The 22077-nt window shown below is 42.6% G+C and overlaps 2 protein-coding genes across 6 annotated transcripts in view; both read right to left on the bottom strand.

Moving 5' to 3' along the window:
- Positions 1 to 995, bottom strand: part of TOM1 (target of myb1 membrane trafficking protein) — a 38827-nt gene extending 37832 nt beyond the window's left edge. The window contains exon 1 of one of the 2 annotated variants that reach the window (XM_065938656.1): positions 823 to 995. In XM_065938656.1, the coding sequence (XP_065794728.1) occupies positions 823 to 874 (52 nt within the window). In that variant the 5' untranslated portion in view covers positions 875 to 995. The remainder of the gene's footprint in view (positions 1 to 822) is intronic. The other variant, XM_065938666.1, reaches the window with a different exon arrangement.
- Positions 996 to 3981: 2986 nt separating this feature from the next.
- The window catches only part of HMGXB4 (HMG-box containing 4), a 33534-nt gene continuing 15438 nt past the window's right edge, over positions 3982 to 22077 (bottom strand). For all 4 annotated transcript variants that reach the window (XM_065938634.1, XM_065938643.1, XM_065938617.1 and 1 more), the window contains 6 exons: positions 15358 to 15439; positions 14355 to 14419; positions 13045 to 13150; positions 12417 to 12586; positions 6577 to 6699; positions 3982 to 6107 (listed from right to left, as the gene is read on the bottom strand). In XM_065938634.1, coding sequence (XP_065794706.1) covers positions 6063 to 6107; positions 6577 to 6699; positions 12417 to 12586; positions 13045 to 13150; positions 14355 to 14419; positions 15358 to 15439 — 591 coding nt within the window. In that variant the 3' untranslated portion in view covers positions 3982 to 6062. The remainder of the gene's footprint in view (positions 6108 to 6576; positions 6700 to 12416; positions 12587 to 13044; positions 13151 to 14354; positions 14420 to 15357; positions 15440 to 22077) is intronic.

Here is a 22077-nt window from a genome sequence, read left to right as displayed (position 1 = left end):
TAAGTCTCCAGTCAACAGGTGCCAAGGGAGTCAGGAGACCTGGGCTCTGAGTGAGCCTGTGTCTCGCCCAGAGGGCTTGGCTCTCCCATCTGCTGAGAAATGAGGGAGGCCGAATCAGGTGGTTTCGAAGATCCCTTCCAGCTCCGAATCTGCGACTCCACGACGCGGTCCATTAGGGGCCGGTTGGTGAGGCGGCTACGGCCGGTAGTTCCTGAGGCTTTGGCCTTGCCTTCTTGTGGGGTGGACTCCCCAGCGTCTAGCCCCGGCTGGGCGGAGGAAAGGCTCCCAGCCGCCTGCCCGCAACATGCCCGCCCGGCCGCCAAGCCCCAGCCTCCTGGTCCTTGAGAATGGACTTCCAGCCCTTCTCAGGTATCCGTGTTCGCAGCTCCAGACGAGCCAGGAAGGAAATGGCAAGAGCCCAGGTGGTGCAACCCGTGCGGGGGAGGCGACAACAGAAACCATCGAGGGACCCAAGGACTGCAAAAACCACGCAGTCCCTTTAACCCCCAAAACTTTCTGCCTGGATTCGCGACCCCAGCAGCTGCACATTGGCTGAGCCGCGGCCGCCCGGGCCCGCCTCCTCTCTTTATTTATTGGCTGCCGTAGGCATCCATCACAAGCCGAGGCTTCTTAGTGGACAGCGGCTTTTGTCAATCAAAGCAGGCGGGAGGCAGGGCGGGGCCGGGTCTGGGAGAGACACGCCAGCCTCACTCCCCTCCCTGTCTCCCTCTGGTGTGTGACTCGGGACCTGAAGGTGCCCCGGGGGGCCGGGGTTGAGCGCGGAGTGCTGCGTTGGGGCTGCGCGGGGCCCCGCGGACTCACCGATGCGCTGTCCCACCGGAGAGCTGAACGGGTTCCCCAGGAGAAAGTCCATCGCCACTGCTGCTGCTGCCACCAAGCCGGGGAATCAGCTGACAGCAACCGCCAGCGCCGCGGACCCGTCACGTGACGCGCTGGACCGTCCTCGAGGAGGCGCGGCTGGGGCGGGGCAGAGGGAGTCTGGAGCCCAGCCGCAGGCCCCGCCCCGGACGTGGAGTGTCGGCGCCCTGAGGCGGAGGGCGATGACCTCACTGCGGTTAACTCGGCGTCGGCGGACGTCACGCACTACGTAGGGCGACTGCGGACCAGAGGGCGTGGGTTTCGTTAAGCCACGCCCTCCATGCTTCCTTAAGGATTTAGGGGCGCGGTCTTTGAACTCTCCACATCTGGAAAACCCAGTCTCAGACCAGGGAAATGGCTTGGGTAAGGTTACCCAGCAAGCGGAGACCAAAGCTCTAGCTCTTAGTCTAAGCCCCTGGGACCTCAGTATGACTACACACCCGCTGCTGGGGTTGACAGCCTCTCTGTCCTGTTGCCTCCCTACCCAGAGAGGACGCTTCCTGTTTGAGGCTGAGGTCTCCTGGCTGCAAAATGCGTCATGTTTGCAGCCCAGATTCCCTTACCTTAAATAGGGGGCAAGGGCCAACACCGAGACACAGCTCAGTGAATTGCAGCTAGTTATTGGCTAGAGCTCAGGGTGGCAGAAAGCATACAAATGTTATGAGTGGGTCCTAGGACACATCTCTGCCACTCATTTACTGTGTGATTCAAACAGCAGGCTTCCATTTTCTCTGAATTCTGGAATTAGATCAAGGACTTATAACCTTTATTTTTTTAGGTCACAAGTTCCTTTGAGAAATTGTACAAAGCATTAGAGCGTTTCTGAAGAAAAAAGGCGAGATAGAATTGTACTTCAGGGGGGTTCTGGGGTCCCTGAGGTACACCAGTGGACCCCAAGCTAAGAATCTCAAAAGCTTTCTCCAGCCTTGTAATTCAAATATCTTCTTCCATGTTCCCGTGTGCCATGTTTCAGCTGTGTCACTTACTCATTAGTTATCTTACCGGTTATATTTTTTTGCTTCTAATGACATGTACTCCAAAAGATACAATAACCAGTGCTTTGGTAGTCTGAGCTACTGAGAGGTGCTTTAGTATTTTTCGAACATATTTGTGAATTTTTAATTTGAAAGGCTAGTAAATTTCACAAATTTAGGATGATAGAAAACTTGAATTACAGTTTTATCACTTCTGTATGTTAACTGTTTGAGCAATCAATAGGGCCTGACATCTTTACTGTATGATATAAAAGCTGTATTGAAATCATGTACTCCTGTGCTTTGAAGTGTTTTAATAATGCTCATGAGACATGTTAATACATGCCCAGTGCCCCAGTAGTCTATATGCTCCCTGAGGCTGGGATACTGTCTGTTTCTCTCACTGTTGTCCAGCACGATGACTAATGCTTGAAAATTTAAATTAGTAATGGTATTTAGCCTATAAAGGAGGGATGTGCACTTATGATGATTTTCATGTCAGGTAGGTACCTTCTATGTTTTTTTTTTTTCATTTAAGTATATTGCTTGTTAGTATGGAAAGTATTTAGCATGATTTTCCTTTGGCTTCTTCCATTAATCTTTAATATCCCTATGTTCGATGACTGGAAGTTCTTGCCTTCTTGCATCACTCTGGTTTGAAGTGATTATAGGCAGATCGTGGCTTTACTACAGAGAATAGAAGAGTCATAGTTTTATCCTTCATGGTAAGAAAGCAGAAACAACCCACATAACCCCAAACAGGGAGTGAAATTGTATTAACTCCATGCAGACAGAAAGTTGTACAGCTATTAAATTAGAAATGGAAGTGTGTAGATTTTGTCAATACAATAAATAGTAACATAAATGGCAAACATTAAGTGCAGTATAAAACTATGTCTTCAAACTATTTCCTAACAGGGAACAAACTTGTTCAGTAAATAGTCTGTTTTAATTTTTTAAGTATTTTAGCAATATCAATATCAAATGCCTTACTATGAATAAAACTGTTGAAGTCCCTTAAGATTGACAGTGCATAAATATAATATAATTGATTATAACCTTTAAGTACTTTTAAACAAAAATATAAGATACTCTGCTTTCAAAATGTAAAGACCATAGTATGACAAGAAAAGTGAGGTCCCTATAGTCAAGTCCAGCTAGGACAAAAGAACACTTGGACAATGAAAAGGTCTGATAGTTTTCCTGCAATCACATTTGCTCAGGACTGCAGATAATGGAGAAGGATTATGATGAATTACATACACAATTTAAATTTGAAAGTAGCTTGGGGTAGAGGAAAGCCTCGGCTTCGGCTTCGGCCTTTGCTGTTCCAGTGTGCTTATTCTGGCTTTGCCATTTACTTAGCTGTTGAAACTCAGGGAAAGTGCTTTCCTGTACCTGTCTCCTCATTTGTAAAAGGGGATAATGTTTATAAAGCTTTGGGGAGGATTAAGTGTAATAAAATATGCAGAACACTCTCTTCATTCAGCAATATGGTGATCTCTTTCTTGCTGCCTCTCTGTAAGAAGTGAGCCATACAGCCAATCATAATATTTTGCTATTTATGACTATTAACACCTTGTGTTTGCATTGAAAATTTTACCTTGAAAGGTCTAATCTCATATATTAGATGTTCACAGTATTACTAAACATACATGTCAGGCTGGCTGGCTGCAAGTCTTGGGAGACAGAGAAGTGATATTAACACTTTTATAGATGGGGCTGCAGATACCTATAAAAATTAAGTGATTTATCCAATCCAGTGTACTCAGCAAATCAGGACAATACTGAAACACATGATTTAGTACACAAGTTGGATGCGACTCTTACACAAGACTGATAGATATCTGACTTAGGCCAACAATATAATGTGCATACAATTTCATTTGCCAGTGAATACAGCTACACTTACAGAGCCACTGGCTTTGCAATTAGCAAAAGAGAAGATGAAAGTCCTCAATGTAAAAGTTAATAGAAACAGCAAGATGTATGTTAGGAAGATAGCTTTGATCAGACACTTGACCTCTATTCCAGATGGGCTTTTTTTGTTTAAATGTGAAAGACAGGTTTAAAATTTCATAGGAACTTTGGCTAGCCACAGGAAAAAGATAGCTGACACTGGACTACAAATATTAAAAATGTGATTTTTAATAATATAAGTACAAAATTTTATTTCTTTATACAACTGTAATGGGATTTGGATCAAACTGCTAGAATTTATTTAAAAAACAAAATAAAACAATGATATAAAAACTGCAAGAAGGTCTGAATCCAAAGTTTTTCCTCTAATAGTACCAAATACCACAAGGAACAGATTATCATACAAATGTGTACAAATTTTAAATACAAATACAATAGGGTTGGACTTTAAAGGAAAACAAACAAACACAAAGCAGGCTCTCGTCAGGACTTCATTAATGTGTACAAATGACGATGGCAGGACTGACTTCTTTCTGTCCTAATCCGAGTCTCCGAGGCCCCTTCCTCGATACCCTGTGTCCAACAGGAAAACGACGTGGGTAGAGAGGAGGTGTGTGACAAGTGCTGACACACGAAATCAAACCAGGGTTTCTGCTCTTCGTAATTTTGGTTCCCAGACATTCCTGTTCCCTTCTGTTTCCCCAGTTCAATCTCAAAACTGCTCTGAGGTGAGAAAGGCATTCGGCAGTCAGAATACCTTTAACGAACACAGCCCTGTGACCACATGGATGGGAAGGAAGAAAGGATGGAAGGAGTTACATAGGATGCCGGCTGGGGGCACTATCCTCAAAGATCGACACTGATGCCTCAGTGCTCCATCCAGGCCAAGGGAAGCAAGCAGTCACCTCAGAGCTTGGTTTTGATGTGGACTCTTGCACCAAATTTAAAAACAACCCTGAAGGGCTCAACTGTTTTCTTTGGAACTGGGAAGCAAAATCTGGTTCTTTGGAAATGAGGGCAGCTGGGAATGGTAACATTCCTTTTTATTTCACTTTCTTGACATTATTTAATTGTAAAGAACTAGAATCCCAACATAATGATTCCGTCTTGAGGCACGATACCTTAAAGTGTGGGTGATCTGGGATTTGCAGAGGAGGCCAGAGGAAGGAAGGGAGGAAGAAATGACAAATCTAGTCTCTTCCACATGCTGTTGCTGGTGGAGGCTCTTGTTTTTTAAATTATATATACAGAAATTTACAGGATAAATTAAAATCTAAGGGAGTTTAAAGAGTTAAATACACATAATTAAAACACATTCATACTCGCACATAAATAAACCTACATGAGAACACAGTACTTTTTTTTTTCTTTTTTTTGCAATTCGCTTATGTGTGGAATGCGAAACGCCATGTATCTGGCCAGCAGGGGGAGCCAATGAGAAGATCCCAGGAATCAGGCTGGGCAAAGCTCACCTTCTGTATCTGCCCAACAACCACGCGGCACAACTGTGAGCTGAGCTGATGCTGCCCATGGAAGATACCGGCTCTTAGTGCTGCAGACCAAATGCTCTGGGTCAGCTTACAGTACAGACTGTGCAACTGGTGACTGATGGCTTGACCCACTCCAGGGCTCACAAAACTCCTTGGCCCAGACAGAGGCTGCCAGTGGTACCAATGATTACAATAAGTTTTGAGACGTGGACACCGATAGAGCAGGAATTGGAATGAACCCTCTACTAAGTTCACTTAGGCCATCACAATAACTTTCAGATGGGAACGATTTTATCGCCTCCCACCTAGGTCACTTCAAGTTGAAAAGCTTTGTATTTTCAGTTAACTGACGTCGTCCCATAATCTTTCCCATTACATTTCAGACTGTAAGACAGGTAAGGCAAATGGTCAGTGATGGGTCTGGAGGTACAACTGAGTTTGGAAAAAAATCACATTTTAGCCAACCTTACCACGATGCACTTGGCATCCAAAACTAGCCCCCAGCCCCCAAGTTACATTGATTTTTAAGGCAGATTTATCCACCAAAGGAGAAGAAAGAATTCCAAGCCCATATTCATGCCAAGGTTTCCTCTTGGCTAAACCTTTGCCATTTCATAAAATTATTAAAAGCAAAGTACTTACAGTCCTATGTATATATTTTACATTTTACATATATATATATGTGCATATATATAAAAATTTAAAACCTACACCCAGAGGCCAGTGAAGGGATCTGGAACAGTCACATACACACAAGCCAGCAACGGGGCAGGATAAAGTTTCTGTCCCAAGAGTCTGCTCACAGTCCAGGCATGATGTAAGCAATGTTGTCGAGTGTGTTCGACTGCAAAACAAGGGGAAAAGTTTCAGCTGAAGAGTACTTTACCTTAGTTCCCCAAGACATATTTCTTTGTTTAGGGGAGAGATCAGAAAAGAAGTCTGGAGTTAGAGAGAACGGGGAGAGAAGATGGTATTCTGTTGTCTGTTATGCTGGGAGCTTTTCTGCTGACGTCTCCCATTAATCCTAGTAAAACAGTGGCAGCAGACTCCTGTACTCTCTTCGTCTCTGGAAGAGCAAATAGGAAACACAGGAGGTGCAGTACCTTAGGGGTTACACTGCTTCTCTCCAAAGGAGAGAAATCTTAGGAAATGGCGTGTTTGCAATTTCACTGAGGGTCCAGTGCACATTCAAGTCAGTGTCACGTTCCATTGGCTGACAGCAGTGTGGTATCCAGGAAGCTTTAAGAGCTTGTGCCTGACAGGGCTTCTGAGGTTCTGGCCCCTCCAAGATCCCAAGAAACAAGGAAACTTACCAACACTTGTTTGGGACAGCCGTTCAACTCAGGTAGTTGTGTGGTCAGACATGCCAAGGGGCCAAGCGCACAGATGATGGAGTCCAGAAGCACGGACAGACTGCCAGACACAGCCACCATGCCCTGAAAGGGAGAGCATGCTAGGAGGAGGGTGCGCCTGCATCATACTCGCGGGGTTCCCTCCAGGCCCTGGGCACTGCCTCGCATGGCTCTCTGAGTCTTGGGCAGTTCCAGGAAACTTGTGGCAGAAATGGAAGGTTTCTGCTTTGGTAATACATTCCAGGCTTCCTGTCTATATTCCTAACACACTGTATCCTCTGGGAGACCTTGGGTTGGTCACTTAGGAAGAGTTGGGGGGGGGGGGGAGAAAAACAACCCTACACTTAAAAATATTAAAAAAAGCCTCACCTATTGTGGAGAACTGCTGGCAAGATTTGTAGAGGTCATGAATGCAAAAGATATTTTCTCATGAACTCCACAAATATAGCTCAAATGGGATAACCATGAGAATTCTACAAGTTAATGTTTAATATAAGCATACACACAAATTCTCCACCTATGTAGCTTTTTGACAGGTGACGATACCACTTTTCTGTTCTTTTTAAAATTTAACCTCCTAGAATTCATATCGTTTGTTATCTCTGTGATTCAAAGAGATAAGAAATAAGATTGCTTGCTGCAAATACTGCTGCCGAGTTCTTGTGTAATCTGCTTCAACTAGGAGTACTGTGAGACTGTGTGACCTAGAAGGCAGTGTTGCAGAGTCCATCAGAGAAGGAGCTCTGGGCTTCAGACAGCTGGGTTCAGAACCTGGCTATCCCACTCACTGAAAGGCGCAAGTTGCTTTCTATGCTGTGCCTGTAAGACAGTACTAAGAGCACCTGCAGCACGGAGGGGATTAAGTGAGATAACAGATGTAAAGTACTTGGGGGTGGTTCTTGCTACCTGGTAACTGCTCATAAAGTATCCACAATGCTTACTACTATTACCAACATCTTCATCTCCAAAACTGCATTTCAGGCTTCCTGCTAGATCTTCCATTTTGGGCATTTCTCAATCTCAACACACTGTAAAGAGAAATAACCTACTGTTCCTCCTAGCATTCCTTCCTCTGCTAAAGTCATCATCACTCACACACCTGCCCAGTCTCAAGGCCTTGCCACCACTAACTTTTCTTTCCCTTCATTCTCCTCGTCCAATGTCTCCCCCTACTTCCAAGTCAGAAAATAAAGCAAAGGGTTATAAGAATGGACCCTGAGGTCATGCCACCAAACTCAAGGCTCCATTTCAGCACTTAAGGGCTAAACTCCACAGAGAGTTCCTTAATCTGAAAGTCAGTTCTTCCTTCTGTAAAATAAGGGAACACAAATTCTGCTTTACAAACATGCAATGTGAATTAAATGAGACTCCATGTATAGCACCCAAAGCTACCTGAGTGAGCGTTCAATGAAAGAGAGCAATTAATAGTATTGCTCCATACTTTTACAGTTAATTATAGGTAATATTTTCTGTTTCACTCTCCCAATAAGCATCCTGAGGGCAGGAACCAAGTCCTATTCTTTTTTATATCCTCCCAATAACTACTGAGGTTCTGTATAGTGTAAGCCCCCAATAAATATTTGAATTAAATTCAAATCTTTGTCACGTCTAGACTATTGTTATAAGTTTCCCCTAATTCTGGTGTCTTCACTCTCAATCTAAAGTAGAAGATATTCTCAAAGAAAATCAAATGAGCGCTCTGATCACTCCTTCTACTCAAAAAATCCCCGAAGCTCCTGAGTTGTCATTTCCTTCTGTGACTTGTACTGTGCCCTTCATATTTCAGCCTTCCCCCACCTTGTGCACTGGATGTTCTAGTTTTTCGTCATTTAAGCAATAAAACCCTTTGAAAATAAAACCTCAAGTGGAACCCTAATACATAAAACAGTTAAAAGATCTGGTGAAGGTAGGAATGGGGGTCGAGAGCCCCACTGGGTCTCCTCAGACCCATCTCTGCAGAAGACGCCAGGGCTGAGAAGCACATGTGCACTGTTGTCTTGGTTTATGATGTCATCTCCATGATACAAGTCCTGCTTGTCCTTCCGGGTCCTGGTGGAACCCCACTGCCCTTTCAGAGCCTCTCCTGACCCCCTCACTGTGCTCTCGACTGCCGCTCTAACTGCTTCAGGTGGCAGAGCTCTAGAATGACAGCAGGCTGCACAGTGGGGCAAGCTGAGCTTGTTCACAGTGAGTTGTGTAGACTTATAATAATGGTTATAATTTTATTAGGCTTCAGGTATTCAATTTTAAATAAGCAACTACATAAATCAATGCTCCTTGAAGTGTAGTAGTTTACTAATTTCAGGTGGCATACAGGTGAACATTAATCAGTTGATAAGGCACATCCATTTTTCGAATGTACATTAGAAAAAAGATTAGAATACCACACTTGTTTATATCCAGGATATCATTGTGAAAGCATGGATAAATTTATTTAAATAAAAACACACAGTAAATAACAGTATAAGTGGTCTGAGGAAGTTGCAAAATTGTGAAGATATATGCAAATGATTAAAGTCTGCGGAAAAGTGGATTAGAAGGGGAATTACTGCTTACTGCTGACATGTTGTTTAGTCACTAAACTGTGTCCAATTCTTTGCAACCTCATGGACTGTAGCCTGCCAACCTCCTTTGTCCATGGAATTTCCCAGGCAAGAATACTGGAGTGGGTGGCCATTCCCTTCTTCAGGGGATCTTCCTGACCCAGGGACTGAGCCCTCATCTCCTACAATGGCATGCAGCATACTGTTGAATCACCAGGGAAGTCCACTGCAGATACATGTGGGGTCTCTCTTGGGGGTAGTGAAAACGATCTGGTATTAAACAGTAGTAATGGAGCCAGAAATCCGTGCATATACTAAAAGCCACTAAATTCTACATTTTAAAAGGGTAAACTTTATGGTTGTTGCTGTGTTAGTCACTCAGTTATGTTCAACTCTTTGCGACCCCATGGACTGTAGCCTGCCAGGCTCCTCTGTCCATGGAATGCTCCAGGCAGGAACACTGGAGTGGGTTGTCATTCCCTTCTCCAGGGATCTTCCCAACCCAGGGATGGAACCTGGGTCTCCTGCACTGAGGCAGATTCTTCATAGTCTGAGCCATGAGAGTTATATCTCAATAAGACTGTTCCTTATGTTTTTAAAAAAAGTGGAATAGAGGTGCAACGTTCTTTTCCCTTTTTCTGTCAATATGGAGATGTAACCCTCCAGTGGCAACTGCTCACAGAAGCTGGCTTGTTTTATTCGCTAATTTTGTATCTATTTTATCTTTCCAGTTACATTGCAAGTTTCTTGATGATATGAAATCATGAGGAAGCTATTAGGAATTCTCCTCCCCCAGTTTTTGGAATTATGCCTAAGTACTCAATAAGTATTTGCTAAACTAAAAGGAAACGGCAGGGAAAACATGGAATATGGGAGGTGAATTTTATTGTTGTTCTGTTGCTCAGTCATGTCCAACTCTTTGCAACCCCAAGGACTGCAGGATGCCAGGCTTCCCTGTCCTTCATCATCTCCCAGAGTTTGCTCAAACTCATGTCCATTGAGTTGGTGATGCCATCCAATCATCTCTTCCTCTGTCATCCCCTTCTCTTGCCTTCAATCTTTCCCAGTATCAGGGTCTTTTCCAGTGAGTTTGGGCTCTTCGCATCAGGTGGCCAAAGAATTGGAGCTTCAGCTTCAGCATCAGTCCTTCCAATGAATATGCAGGATTGATTTCCTTTAGGATTCACTAGTTTGATCTCCTTGCAGTCCAAGGGACTCTCAAGAGTCTTCTCTAGCACCACAGTTTGAGGGCATCAATTCTTCAGTGCTCAGCCTTTTTTACTATTCAGCTCTCACAACCATACATGACTACTGGAAAAATCATAGTACTGACTATACAGACCTTCGTTGGCAAAGTAATGTCTCTGCTTTTTAATACACTGTCTAGGTTTGACATTGCTTTTCTTCCAAGGAGCAAGTAACTTTTAATTTCATGGCTATAGTCACTGTAACTTTTTAGGAAACATAAGAACATCTCAATATGAAAAATAAGTAAGGATCCCAGAATATTTTTTTATAGAAATATCTGTATCCATTCAAATATCTGAGCCTACCAGGAAGCGTCTGTTTTTGACACTTAACTAACTTTTGAGAAATTAGTCAAAGAACTTAGACAAAGCTTCATCTCTTGTGGCCTATGACGTTTCATTTGTTAAATAGTAATTCACCTTCCACATAAAAGCAAGTGGGTAGTTTTATATTTCTACACTGACTTCTCAGCTTAAAAATGGCTTTAGGAACGGAGACTGATTTCTTTGCTGAAATGTCCTACTAGGACCCAGCGGAAACCTGAAATCCTATACCACTGAGTTAGCCAGCGGGTAGTATGATTAGAAGTGGAATATGGTAACAGAAATGGAACATGACAGTTTTGCAGGTTAAGTGATTTTGAAACTGAAGCTTAAAAGGAAGAAGATCTCCTTAGGGTACATAACATTGTATAATTCAAGTGCATAGTAATGAAGAGCTTGGACACCTCAATCTCCCCATTTGCTACCTATTTTCAAAGCTGTACAGGAACTCTTACTCCCCTGGATAAATCTAACCTGTCTATTCAAAACCTTGCTGGGATATTATCTATGGTGAAACAGATCACCAGCCCAGGTGGGATGCATGAGCCAAGTGCTCAGGCCTGATGGGCTGGGAAGACCCAGAGGAATCGGGTGGAGAGGGAGGTGGGAGGGGGGGTCGGGATGGGGAATACGTGTAACTCTATGGCTGATTCATATCAATGTACGACAAAACCCACTGAAAAAAAAAAAAAAAAAAACCTTGCTGGAAATTCACAGAAAAATCCTAACCCTCTTGTAAGTAAAAAAGATGAAAGTTTCCATGGGATTTGGACTCATTTTTCAAAAATAAAAGTGAGTTGTAGGGTTATATGTCAATTATCTCTCCATAAAACAGGGGGAGGGAAAGGAAGTATCAGGGTAATTTCCTTTTGTGTCATTGTTTCAATAGAAAAGTATCAGTGTAAGCTTTGAGAGCAAGATTCCAAATCTCTAGGTGTTTCTATTACCATCCCTCTTCTTTAAAAAAATGTATTTTTAATTGGAGGATAATGGCTTTACAATGTTGTGATGGCTTCTTCTATACAGCAATGTGAATCAGCCACAGGTATATACATCTCCCCTCCCTCTTGAACCTCCCCTCCACCCCCTACCTCATCCCACTCCTCTAGGCTGTTACAGAGCACCAGGCTGAGCTCCCTGTGCTACACAGCAGCCTCCCACTACGAGCTATTTTATGGGTGGTAAGGTATGTATTTCAATTCTGCTTTCTCAGTTTGTCCCACCTTGTCGTTTCCCTGCTCTGTTCACAGGTCTGTTCTCTATGTCTGTGTCTCTATGCTCGTCTGCAAACAGGTTCATCGGTAACATTTTTCTAGATTCCATATATATGCATTAATAAATGGTGTTTGTTTTTCTGATGTACTTCACTCTGTAAACAGGCTTTAGGTTCATCATCTCAGTATAACTGACTCAAATTCGTTCCTTTTTATGGCTGAGTAATGTTCCACTGCATATATGTACCACAACTTCTTTATCCATCCATCCGTCAATGGGCATCGAGGTTGCTCCCATGTCCTGGCTATTGTAAACAGTGCTGCAATGAACATGACCACCCGTGTTTATCACTGGATCCCGAGCACCGGGCACAGCATAGCATACAGCAGTCGCTCACTGCATGTCTGTGGAATGAGCACACGGATCCAGACTTCACCAGCAGCTGGAGGCTTGCTGCTGATGGTGCCCTTACCTCAGTTTCCTGCAGGCGGTGTCCGATGAGGCTGAGGGACTCTCCCAACAGCTGGAGGTGGGCAGCCACATCAATGGGCTCTGTCTCAGGAGCTTTGGCCGGGGAGGCAGGTAACAGCATGGCGGCGGGTGGGGATTTCTTCTGGGGTGACAGTACTCCCATAGAAGCAGCTGAGAACAGAGAAGAAAGAGAGAGATAAGCTTGCCCATGGCCTTGAACCATGAAACTGTTCTTCCCAGTTTTCCCTTTTTATGAGCTCCACCAGGCATATGCTGAAACTGTAGACTGTGGGTCGGATCTGGCTAATAACTTACTTTGTATGGCCTGTGAGCTAAGAATGATTTTAGATTTTTAAATGGTTGTTGTAGAAGAAATAAAGAAAAATATGTGACAGAGAACACATATGGATCTCAGATGTAAAATATGTATTCTCTGGTCCTTTACAGAAAAGTTTGCTGACTTCTGACTTAACATTTTCTAAATATTGGGGGCAACCTTTAATACGTGGTGTCTGGATATCAAGATCTGCTTCTGATATAGGCCACTTTCCCCATTTTTTAGTAAAGAAGCAAAGTCTCACAGAACTGTGGGGAAGAGAGTGAAAAGAGGAGAAGGACATGGTCATTACCTTTCACTTTCACGGAACCTTCAGAGCTGGATGCTTTTCTTTTCACAGTTGTAGCTTCTGCTTTGTTCTGTTTGTGTTGTAGATACTGAGCTTTCTGCTTCCAAACCTGCAATCAGATCAGGGCAAAAATAAATTGCAAAGGGCAAAAAACTGAAAGAGAAACCAGTGGAAGAACAGAATGAAGAAAAGAAAGGGAGCAGAGGAGGGGAGCAGACAGAGGGTTAGTGCTTATTTTTAAATTGGAGGGTCAGTGCACAGGCTTTGGGCAGTAGTTACAGTAGCGTCTCAGGAGGACGAGGCACGTCCTTCAGTCCTAATGGTCAGATGGCAGCATTTACTGCGATCACTCTAAGGCTGGAATGTAGAATCACAGAGGAAACCTCTGGCTCATCCTTATGTCCATCTGGTTTAAATATTTCTTCTACCCTGTCGGCTGGCGACACCAATAGTAGGATAACAATGACACAAAACCCAGAAACTGAATATAATCTACCTGGGTGAAAACTACATGTCATTTCACCTAGATGAATGGTACCTTAAATAAAGCAAAATGGAAATTCTAATTCCTAGACCATCTTCATTATCATCTAACTGGAAAGTGACTGTGAGTGATTCAAGTATGACTATTTATCACTGTCTTATTAGTGTTTTGATAGGGCAGTATATTATTTGGTAATGGTTGATGGAGATGATGACCCAGAACCTATCTTCCTAGTAAACACTCTCCCCATGTTTTTATTATTTGCTGTGACTATGGACATCTTTCCTTAGTTCTCAGACCACAGCTGTAGTCAGGGGCTCTGACTTTAGATTCTCTTTTAACAAGTATCATTGCCCAAGGTAAGTCATCTTTTGGCTCAAATGTAAGGTTGTTGAGAAAAAAAAAATAGATGAGGTTAGAAGACAGCCTCCCTGCAGCTAAATCCTCACCTAGAGTGAACTGGCACTAACTTGTTCACTGTTCTCTAAGCCATTTCCCACCAATCTGTAATTTTTCTTTTTTTTCTATTTTCATTGTTTGGAATTTCGGGCTTCCCCAGTGGCTCAGAGGTAAAAGAATCTGCCTGCCAATGCTGGAGACATGGGTTTGATTCTTGGGTCAGGAAGATCTCCTGGAGAAGGATAATGCGACCCACTCCAGTATTCCTGCCTGGGAAATCCCATGGACAGAAGAGCCTGGTGGGCTACATACAGTCCCTGGGGTTGCAAGAGTCAGACATGACTGAACAACTAAACAACAACAAAGGAGAATTACACACTTTGGAAGGCACAGAGCAATGAAAAATGTGTCTGTAATAAAGTCTGCTTACCAGTTTGTCCTTCTCTGGCAACTGCTTCCACACCTCAGCCAGTTTTTTACTCAGTTCCCCAAAATCTGGCACAAAAGAGTAAAAAATCCAGGAAAACTCAATACAGTAAAGTTTTAACCATAAACAAAACAGAAGGCCAATAAGAACAAAAACTAGGAAGAGGGTTTTGAAGATCAGATTTAAATAGCACAAGATTCTTTCAGAGAACAAAACCAAACCCCACCACTTCCCTTGGGTCTTTTATAGAAGGAAGGAGCTGTTTGGGTCGCTATGAGACAGGCTTAAAATCTCACACATCTACTCTTTAAGGATTTATGCCTGAAGCATCATATTGGTATCTTTTAATATGATCCCATGAAACATGGCTTATCTACTTAGGTTAAAGAAAAAATGTTATGTAGAATTTGATTAGAAATGTTAAAGTTTTTATCAAATTTCTGAGAGCTCAGAAACAAAGGAGAATTTCCCTAGAGCAGCTCAGAAGCAATCTTTCAGATGTGTGATACCGTGCTCCCCACACTGTAGAGCAAGCTCACACTTTATAAAGCACATCCGAGTCTTTTCTGATCCTTCATGTGTGCCTCACAACAGCCCTGGTGAGAGGGTTGAGAAGCTAGTCCACACGCTAGGCAGATGAGATTTGTAGATGTTATCTTACTTGTTCAAGGACTGGGGTGTAGTGTTCTCACCTTACCAACTTCTGATATAGAGACAAATTATGAACAATGTAATATGTCATCTCACTCCAACTCCATACCCAAGAGGTAGTTTAAGGAAAAAGTCAACTGTAGAATCTTGAAAAGAAACAACTGTATGTTTACATACTGTGCTTTTGGACGGAGTGTACTAAGACAAAATCTAAAGTGACTTGTACAGTTGAGAGAAATGAGATTTGTGTCCTTTCCAGACCATGGGAAGAACTTTGCCTGCTGATTGGATTAACTGCCTTGCTTCAAAGATACAAATGGAAAGTAAGAACACTAAAAATGAGAAATGTTCTCACCTATGCCTGGATGGTCAGCCACAATGGTTACGCGGTACTCCTTGCAGAACACTTGGTAGGCCGACATGTTCTTCTTTTTTGGCTAGTGCCACATAAAAATAGGACAGGGTAAGACTTAATTAGAAGCCAAGTTGAACAACTTTGCGTCTATGAGAATAAAACAGAAAAGTGACCTGCACTTTTTCCTCAAGGGTCCTAAATTGCCAGCCAGCCTTCCTTAAACAGGATAAGTAATTTTTAAACCACGTTACTTATGACTCGGAGATGAGTATCAGTTTTACTTTTAGAAGGTAAAAACCAGATGCTGAATTATTTTTAGACTTTTCAGGTTGTTGCAGCTACTTGGTAATTGTTTGTAAAGCTCTTCATTCGTCCTACCAATGTTACCTAATTCTTTTAGAATTAAGTGCTAAGCAAATCTTTACCTCTCCTGGGGTATCTATTTTTCATCTTTGAAAATAAGAACCACATAACTTTCCTTTACTTTGGGGCTAGAAAAATCAAAAGCCAAATTTATGTTCATATTGTGCCTCTGGTTTTAACTTCTTTCTTTTGGTTCTGTGGCATATGGGATCCTAGTTCTCCAACGAGGGATCGAACCTGTACCCCCTGCATTGGATGTGCAAAGTCTTAATCAGTGGATCACCAGGGAAGTCCCTGGCTTTGATTTCTAATCTTAAAATTTTCTTGATCCTGCTTTGACTGTCACTGTAGTTTATTGTTATTTTATTATTCACATTCTTGTGATCCAAGGTGAAAAGTAAATAAATGAGGACAATTCTTTGGTACTCAACGTAAGATGAACCTCTTTCACGTCAACAAAGTGCTTTGTACTACTTGAAGCATGTTTATGCTTCATTGAAATATGACAATTCCAAAAGCAACACAGGATTTTTGAGAAACAAGCTTTTAAAACCAACAAAGTATACATAAAACAGAAATTATTATACATTACTATGCATTCCATTTTACAATTATCCATAAATTTGGAAGAAAAAAGTTTTCCTACCTGAAAAGGCACATTAGATAGGACCTGTCCAAACCCCTCACTTTGAGGATGAAGAAACAGAAACTCAGAAAAATAGTGACTTGTCTGGGTCCCGCAGCTATGCCGGTTGTTAACACCAGAATGGCTACAACCCAGGCACCTGACCTTTAGGTGTACTCACTGTGGGTCAAGGAAAAAAATACATTGCTTCCTTACAGAAAAAGTTACTATTTCAGAATAAAAGATTATCCCTTTATAACTTTTATCTAATACACTGAGATGTTTTCAGCCTGGCTTTCCTTACAACCTCATTTGTAAGTATCAAAGTACAATGATTGGTCCTCCACCTCCTTCCAAGATAGTCCTTTCTGGTCCTGCAAGTTATCATAATGACATGAATGTTTGGTGCTTTAAAAGCTGCTGGGGAAAAAAAATAAATAGGAAAAAAAAAGCTGCTGGAAACTTTTGTTTGCCTTTAGAGTCAGATTTTATAACCAAAACAAAACAACAAACAACACAGTCCCTGTCTCATGACTTCAGAGCTGCACCTTGTTTAAAATGAAGTCTAATCATGCACTTTGTTCACCTGACTTAATTCTTAATGTTGTTTTCATAAAACCACTATCCTCAAAGGCCAAAGGCTAGCCAATACTCTTGCTGTTGTTCACTCGCTCAGTTGTGTCCAACTCTTTGTGACCCTATGGACTGTAGCATGTCAGGCTTCCTTGTCCTTCATTATCTCCTGGAGTGTGCTCAAACTCAAGTCCATTGAGTCGATGATGCCATCCAACTATCTCATCCTCTGTCACCCCCTTCTCTTCCTGCCCTCAATCTTTCCCAGCATCAGGGTCTTTCCCAATGAGTCAGCTCTTTGCATCAAGTGGCCAAACCACTGAAGCTTCAGCTTCAGCATTAATTCCTTTCAATGAATATTTAGGGTTGATTTCCTTTAGGATTGATTGGTTTGATCTCCTCACTGTCCTAGGGATTCTCAAGAGTCTTCTCTGGCATCATGGTTTGAAAGCATCAATTCTTCAGAGCTCAGCCTTCTTTATGGTCCAACTCTCACATAGACATATGATTGCTAGAAAAACCATAGCTTCAACTATATGGGCCTATGTTGGCAAAGAGATGTCTCTGCTTTTTAATATGCTGTCTAGGTTTGTCATAGCCAACACTTAAGACAATAAAAAAAAGCTGTGTGACAGCTCTGACTTGAATTCCCAAAGGAATTCTGAAATCATTTTTGAAGAATGGAAACAACCTTGAGACATCTCCCAAAGTACCTGCTTTGAATGAGATAGCACTTCTTTGGCTATAAAAACTATGGCATGTTTGTTATAAATTTACCTTCCAAAATTTCAGACCAGTCTTTTAAAAATAGCTTATTCATAGGGCTGACATTTGGTCATATTATAAAACTTTTAAGGAGATTTAACAATGCTTCCTTAGACAAGTTATAAGACTGTGAAAGGTCTTATTGCCCTCTATTTCACAAGGCTATCTACAGCTATAAGATAAAACTAAAATTACTTTTATAGAGTGAATCACAACTCTTACTCAATACATTAGATCCCAATCCTGAAGAAAGGAGTTCCTCTCATAGCTCTCCTAAGGACTTTATTCAATTGTGTAGAAAATAAACCTGCATTTTTTGAGTACCTGTACTGGGTATGCTGCTGCTGCTGCTGCTAAGTCGCTTCAGTCATGTCCAACTCTGTGTGACCCCATAGATGGCAGCCCATCAGGCTCCTCTGTCCCTGGGATTCTCCAGGAAAGAATACTGGAGTGGGTTGCCATTTCCTTCTCCAATGCATGAAAGTGAAAAGTGAAAGTGAAGTCACTCAGTCATGCCTGACTCTTAGCAACCCCATGGATTGCAGCCTACCAGGCTCCTCCGTCCATGGGCGATTTGATCCCCAATAAAACACAGAAGTGGATAGCTCTTCTGAAATGTGATATTAAAAGTATTTCAGTGGCAAAGAAGGAAAAGCAGAGACTAACAAGGAGGAGACTGCAAAGGAAACAAAGTAACCCATCAAAGTACTCTGTCTTTCATTTCTTAATATTTACTGAGCATCCACTATAGGCCAGACATTGGGAATACAGCCAAGAACCAGACACAGAATCTAACAGAGGAGACAGATAAACGTGTCATCATAATACAATGTGACAACATTATAGGGGAGGTACTGGCTGTTACAAGAATATGCAATAGGACTGCCTCACTAATCAGGGAGTTGAAGAAGGTCCTCCTTTCTGGAGGAAAGACATTTAACCTCGACCCTAAAGCTGGGTAGAATTAGCCAGGTGAAGAGTGGTACAAGTGTTCTAGGCTCTCAGTGTGGTGACACTCATCAGAGAGGGAGGTAGGAGATGACATCAGAGAAGCAAGGAGTGCTCAGAGATGGATGCCATGTAAACTGTATTGAAGAGGAAGGGTTCTATCTGAAAGAGGCAATTATTTCAAGCAGGAAGTCACAAGGTCAGATTGCACTTTATGACCATGGAGAATGGACTGGAGAAGAGCAAGAGAGGAGGCAGGGAGTCCTGTGGAGGTGAGACGGCTGCTGCAAGAGCACCCAGGAGGGATGGATGAAGGCCCATGGCCAAGACAGTGGGGTTGGAGAGAAGCAGGTCAATTGAAAGGGAGGGAAAAGTTAACAGGATTTATCAGACACAATGTGGCCAAACAGAAAGACCCTAGGCTTTGGGGGCTGACAGAGCTAGGATGGAATCCTGACAGTACTAGTTATACAAACTGCTTCATTTCCCTGAACTTTAGTTTCCCTGTAAGTAAAGCCTGGATGATACCATTGAGCTTGGATAATACTGTTTCCAGAGGTGGGAATTCATCAGCGTTTGGCACTTCAGGAGGTACTCAGTCATGTTATCTCTGTGGTAGGCAGGATCCTAAGATGGCACCCACGAGTTCGCCCCTCTCGTGGACACGCCTTGTAGAACGCCTTCCCTTGACTGTGGGCGGGACCAGTGAATACCAGAGGGTGTCACTCCATGGATCGTATTATGTTATATGGCAAAAGGGGATTTTTTTTGCTATTAATTAAGGTTCCTAAGAACCCGTTCAGATGTAATTAAGGTTCCTAAGCAAACTGAATCTGAGTGAATCAAAGAGAGATAATCCTGAGGGGGCCTGATGTTATCCAGTTCAGTTCAGTTCAGTTGCTCAGTCGTGTCCGACTCTTTGCGACCCCAAGGTGTTATTTGGTGAGACCTTAAAAGAGGTGAGACCCAACAGGAGACACTCCCCTGCTGGCCCTGAGCTTGGAGACAAGTTGCCATGAGTTCTACCATCGAGAGGAACTGAACGCGGCCAACAGCCTGGCAGAAGACCTCTAGCCTCAGCTGAGAGCCCAGTTCTAGCCAACACGTGGATTTAGTCTTGTGAGGAATGAAGCAGATGGCCGATAGGAGCCCTGGATGGACTTCTGATCTGTAGCATGGTGAGGTGATATTAATGAATGGATACTGTAGTAATTTGCTATGCCATAATAGAAAAGTTAATTTCTATTCCCTCTTTTTTTTTTTTTTTAACAATAGAAGTTATAGTATCCAAAAAGCCAGTTTGAGTTTTCTTAAAAATATAAATTCTGGTGAAAGGGGATAAGGTGAATCCATCTGACTTAAATCAGACAAAAAAAAAAGCGGCAAGGCCTTTAAACATTTCATTTAAATAGTAAAGGTCTTAGTTTTAGTATTCTTCTGATGAAGCCAGTCCTGTTCAGAGATGCTACGGGAATGAGTGCTGGGTGCTGTATCTCCTTTGTTAATTGAGTGGCAGCCTCATATCCTCAGACGCGCTAAGTGTTCTAGTCCTTTCAAATCTCCCTTTATTGGGCTTAAGGTAAAATGAAGTGGCATTACAGAGAAGATGTGAGTTCACAGTTCTATATTTGGCCATGAGCGAGAGAGGGAGCTGTGGACTGATTAGTCTGGGTGATTCTGTTCTGTGAACCCAGTCCTTGGAGCGAGTGTGACAGAAAGCATAAACCTGCTTTCCTCAGACAGCTCCTGTATGTCTCCCTCAGTGTGTGCGCCTCGCTACCCAAGGGTGAGTCTGATGTTGGAGCTGACATAATTTAAAAAATAAAATTATGGCTTCTCAATATACATCAATGACTTCATCTGGTGAAGAATGGGCTGACATTCTGTTGGACTGAGCGTCTACTGGCCTTCAGCTTTCCTGGATTTTCAAGGGAAACTCTTAACAATTTTCACCTTATATGCTGACCTTAGAACCTAACCTTTGTGTTATAAGATGCAACTCCAGCCTAAGGATCCAAAGTTTGGAATTCAAACTTGAGGGTCAAATTTTTTTCCAGGGCATAGCCATTTTTTCTAAATTAGCCGTTAGAAATAACACAAATAATGGATGATCTCTAGACAGACAAAACATTCCCATGATTCTAAACACAGGCCAGTAATTTCACCCGAGAAATGTTTTCTGCTGCGCAGCACAGTGTGTTAGAATCCTAGTTCCCCATTAGAGATGGAACCTGAGCCCCCTGCACCGAAGCTCAGTCTTAACCCCTGGATCCCCAAGTAAACCCACACCCTGGACTTCTTATTTTTATAGTAGAAATAGGATTTTAATATATTCAAGTCTAGCATTTGCTATTTACAATAAATCACCACCCCTCCCCCACCCCCAAACTGGTAATGGAGAAGGAAATGGCAATTGATTCCAGAGTTCTTACCTGGGAAATCCCATGGATAGAGGAGCCTCAGAAATGACTTAGCAACTAAGTAACAAACCGGTAAACCTTTTTTTTTTTTCCACTTATACAAATATTCAATCCCTTTCCCTACCCCCAAACTCTTGTGACTCATAGTGGTTACATCTGGAATAACTGTGGGCTCTCCTTTAACAAAATGTTAATACTTCGAAAACTTGGATACTTTATTACTAGTAGCAAATAACTACAACAAATCCACTTAAGCATGACTCAGGAGGTTGTAATTTTACAGCCAGACCTCCTTTTAAATGTCTGAAGACATGTGTCACAATATCAAGACCTTCCAAGAGCAACTTCTTCATGTGTTGTATAAAGCATTCATGCTGAACTCCTTTAGAGCACAGAACTCTTTGTAAAAGTCTGGTAAAAACCGCTCTTTGAGCCTATCTAGGACTCTAGTTTAAGAACCTGTTTTTAAAGCGTAAAATATCTAGGGGTTAAGGCAAAACAGGCTCTGTCGGTAAAGAATCCATCTGCAGTGCGGGAGACTGGGTTCGATCCCTGGGTTGGGAAGATCCCCTGGAGGAGACATGGCAACCCACTCCAGTATTCTTGCCTGGAGAATCCCCATGGACAGAGGAACATGGCAAAACATAATTTTTGAGTCTTCTAAATAAACTGGGCTTTCTTCTGCTGATGACGGAAACCAATCTCTTCACTGATGTTAGCACTGTGCAGGAGAGGAGACACAGTTACCAAGGCTTTACCGGGGGAAACTCTTCTACCACTCACAACAAGCCTACAAGGTAGGCATCATCATTCCTGCCATTTTAAGATGAGAATCTGAGGCATTTACCCAGGAACTGGCAGGGCAACCATCTGATGCTCCTCTGGACTAACCTCACTGAGATCTCTAAACCTGTACTGGTCAAGGGAAAGGGTGCTGGAGCAGCCAAGTTCTCACACCAAAGTTTCTGTTCTAACCCTCTGAACGGGAATCCAATTCTGCTCTCTCTCATATTACAACGCTGAGTA

This window comes from Muntiacus reevesi, chromosome 1, assembly GCF_963930625.1.
Source record: "Muntiacus reevesi chromosome 1, mMunRee1.1, whole genome shotgun sequence".
NCBI lineage: Eukaryota > Metazoa > Chordata > Mammalia > Artiodactyla > Cervidae > Muntiacus > Muntiacus reevesi.
The sequence above is the reverse complement of the archived record's forward strand: the minus strand, read 5'-3'. Positions and strand labels throughout refer to the sequence as shown.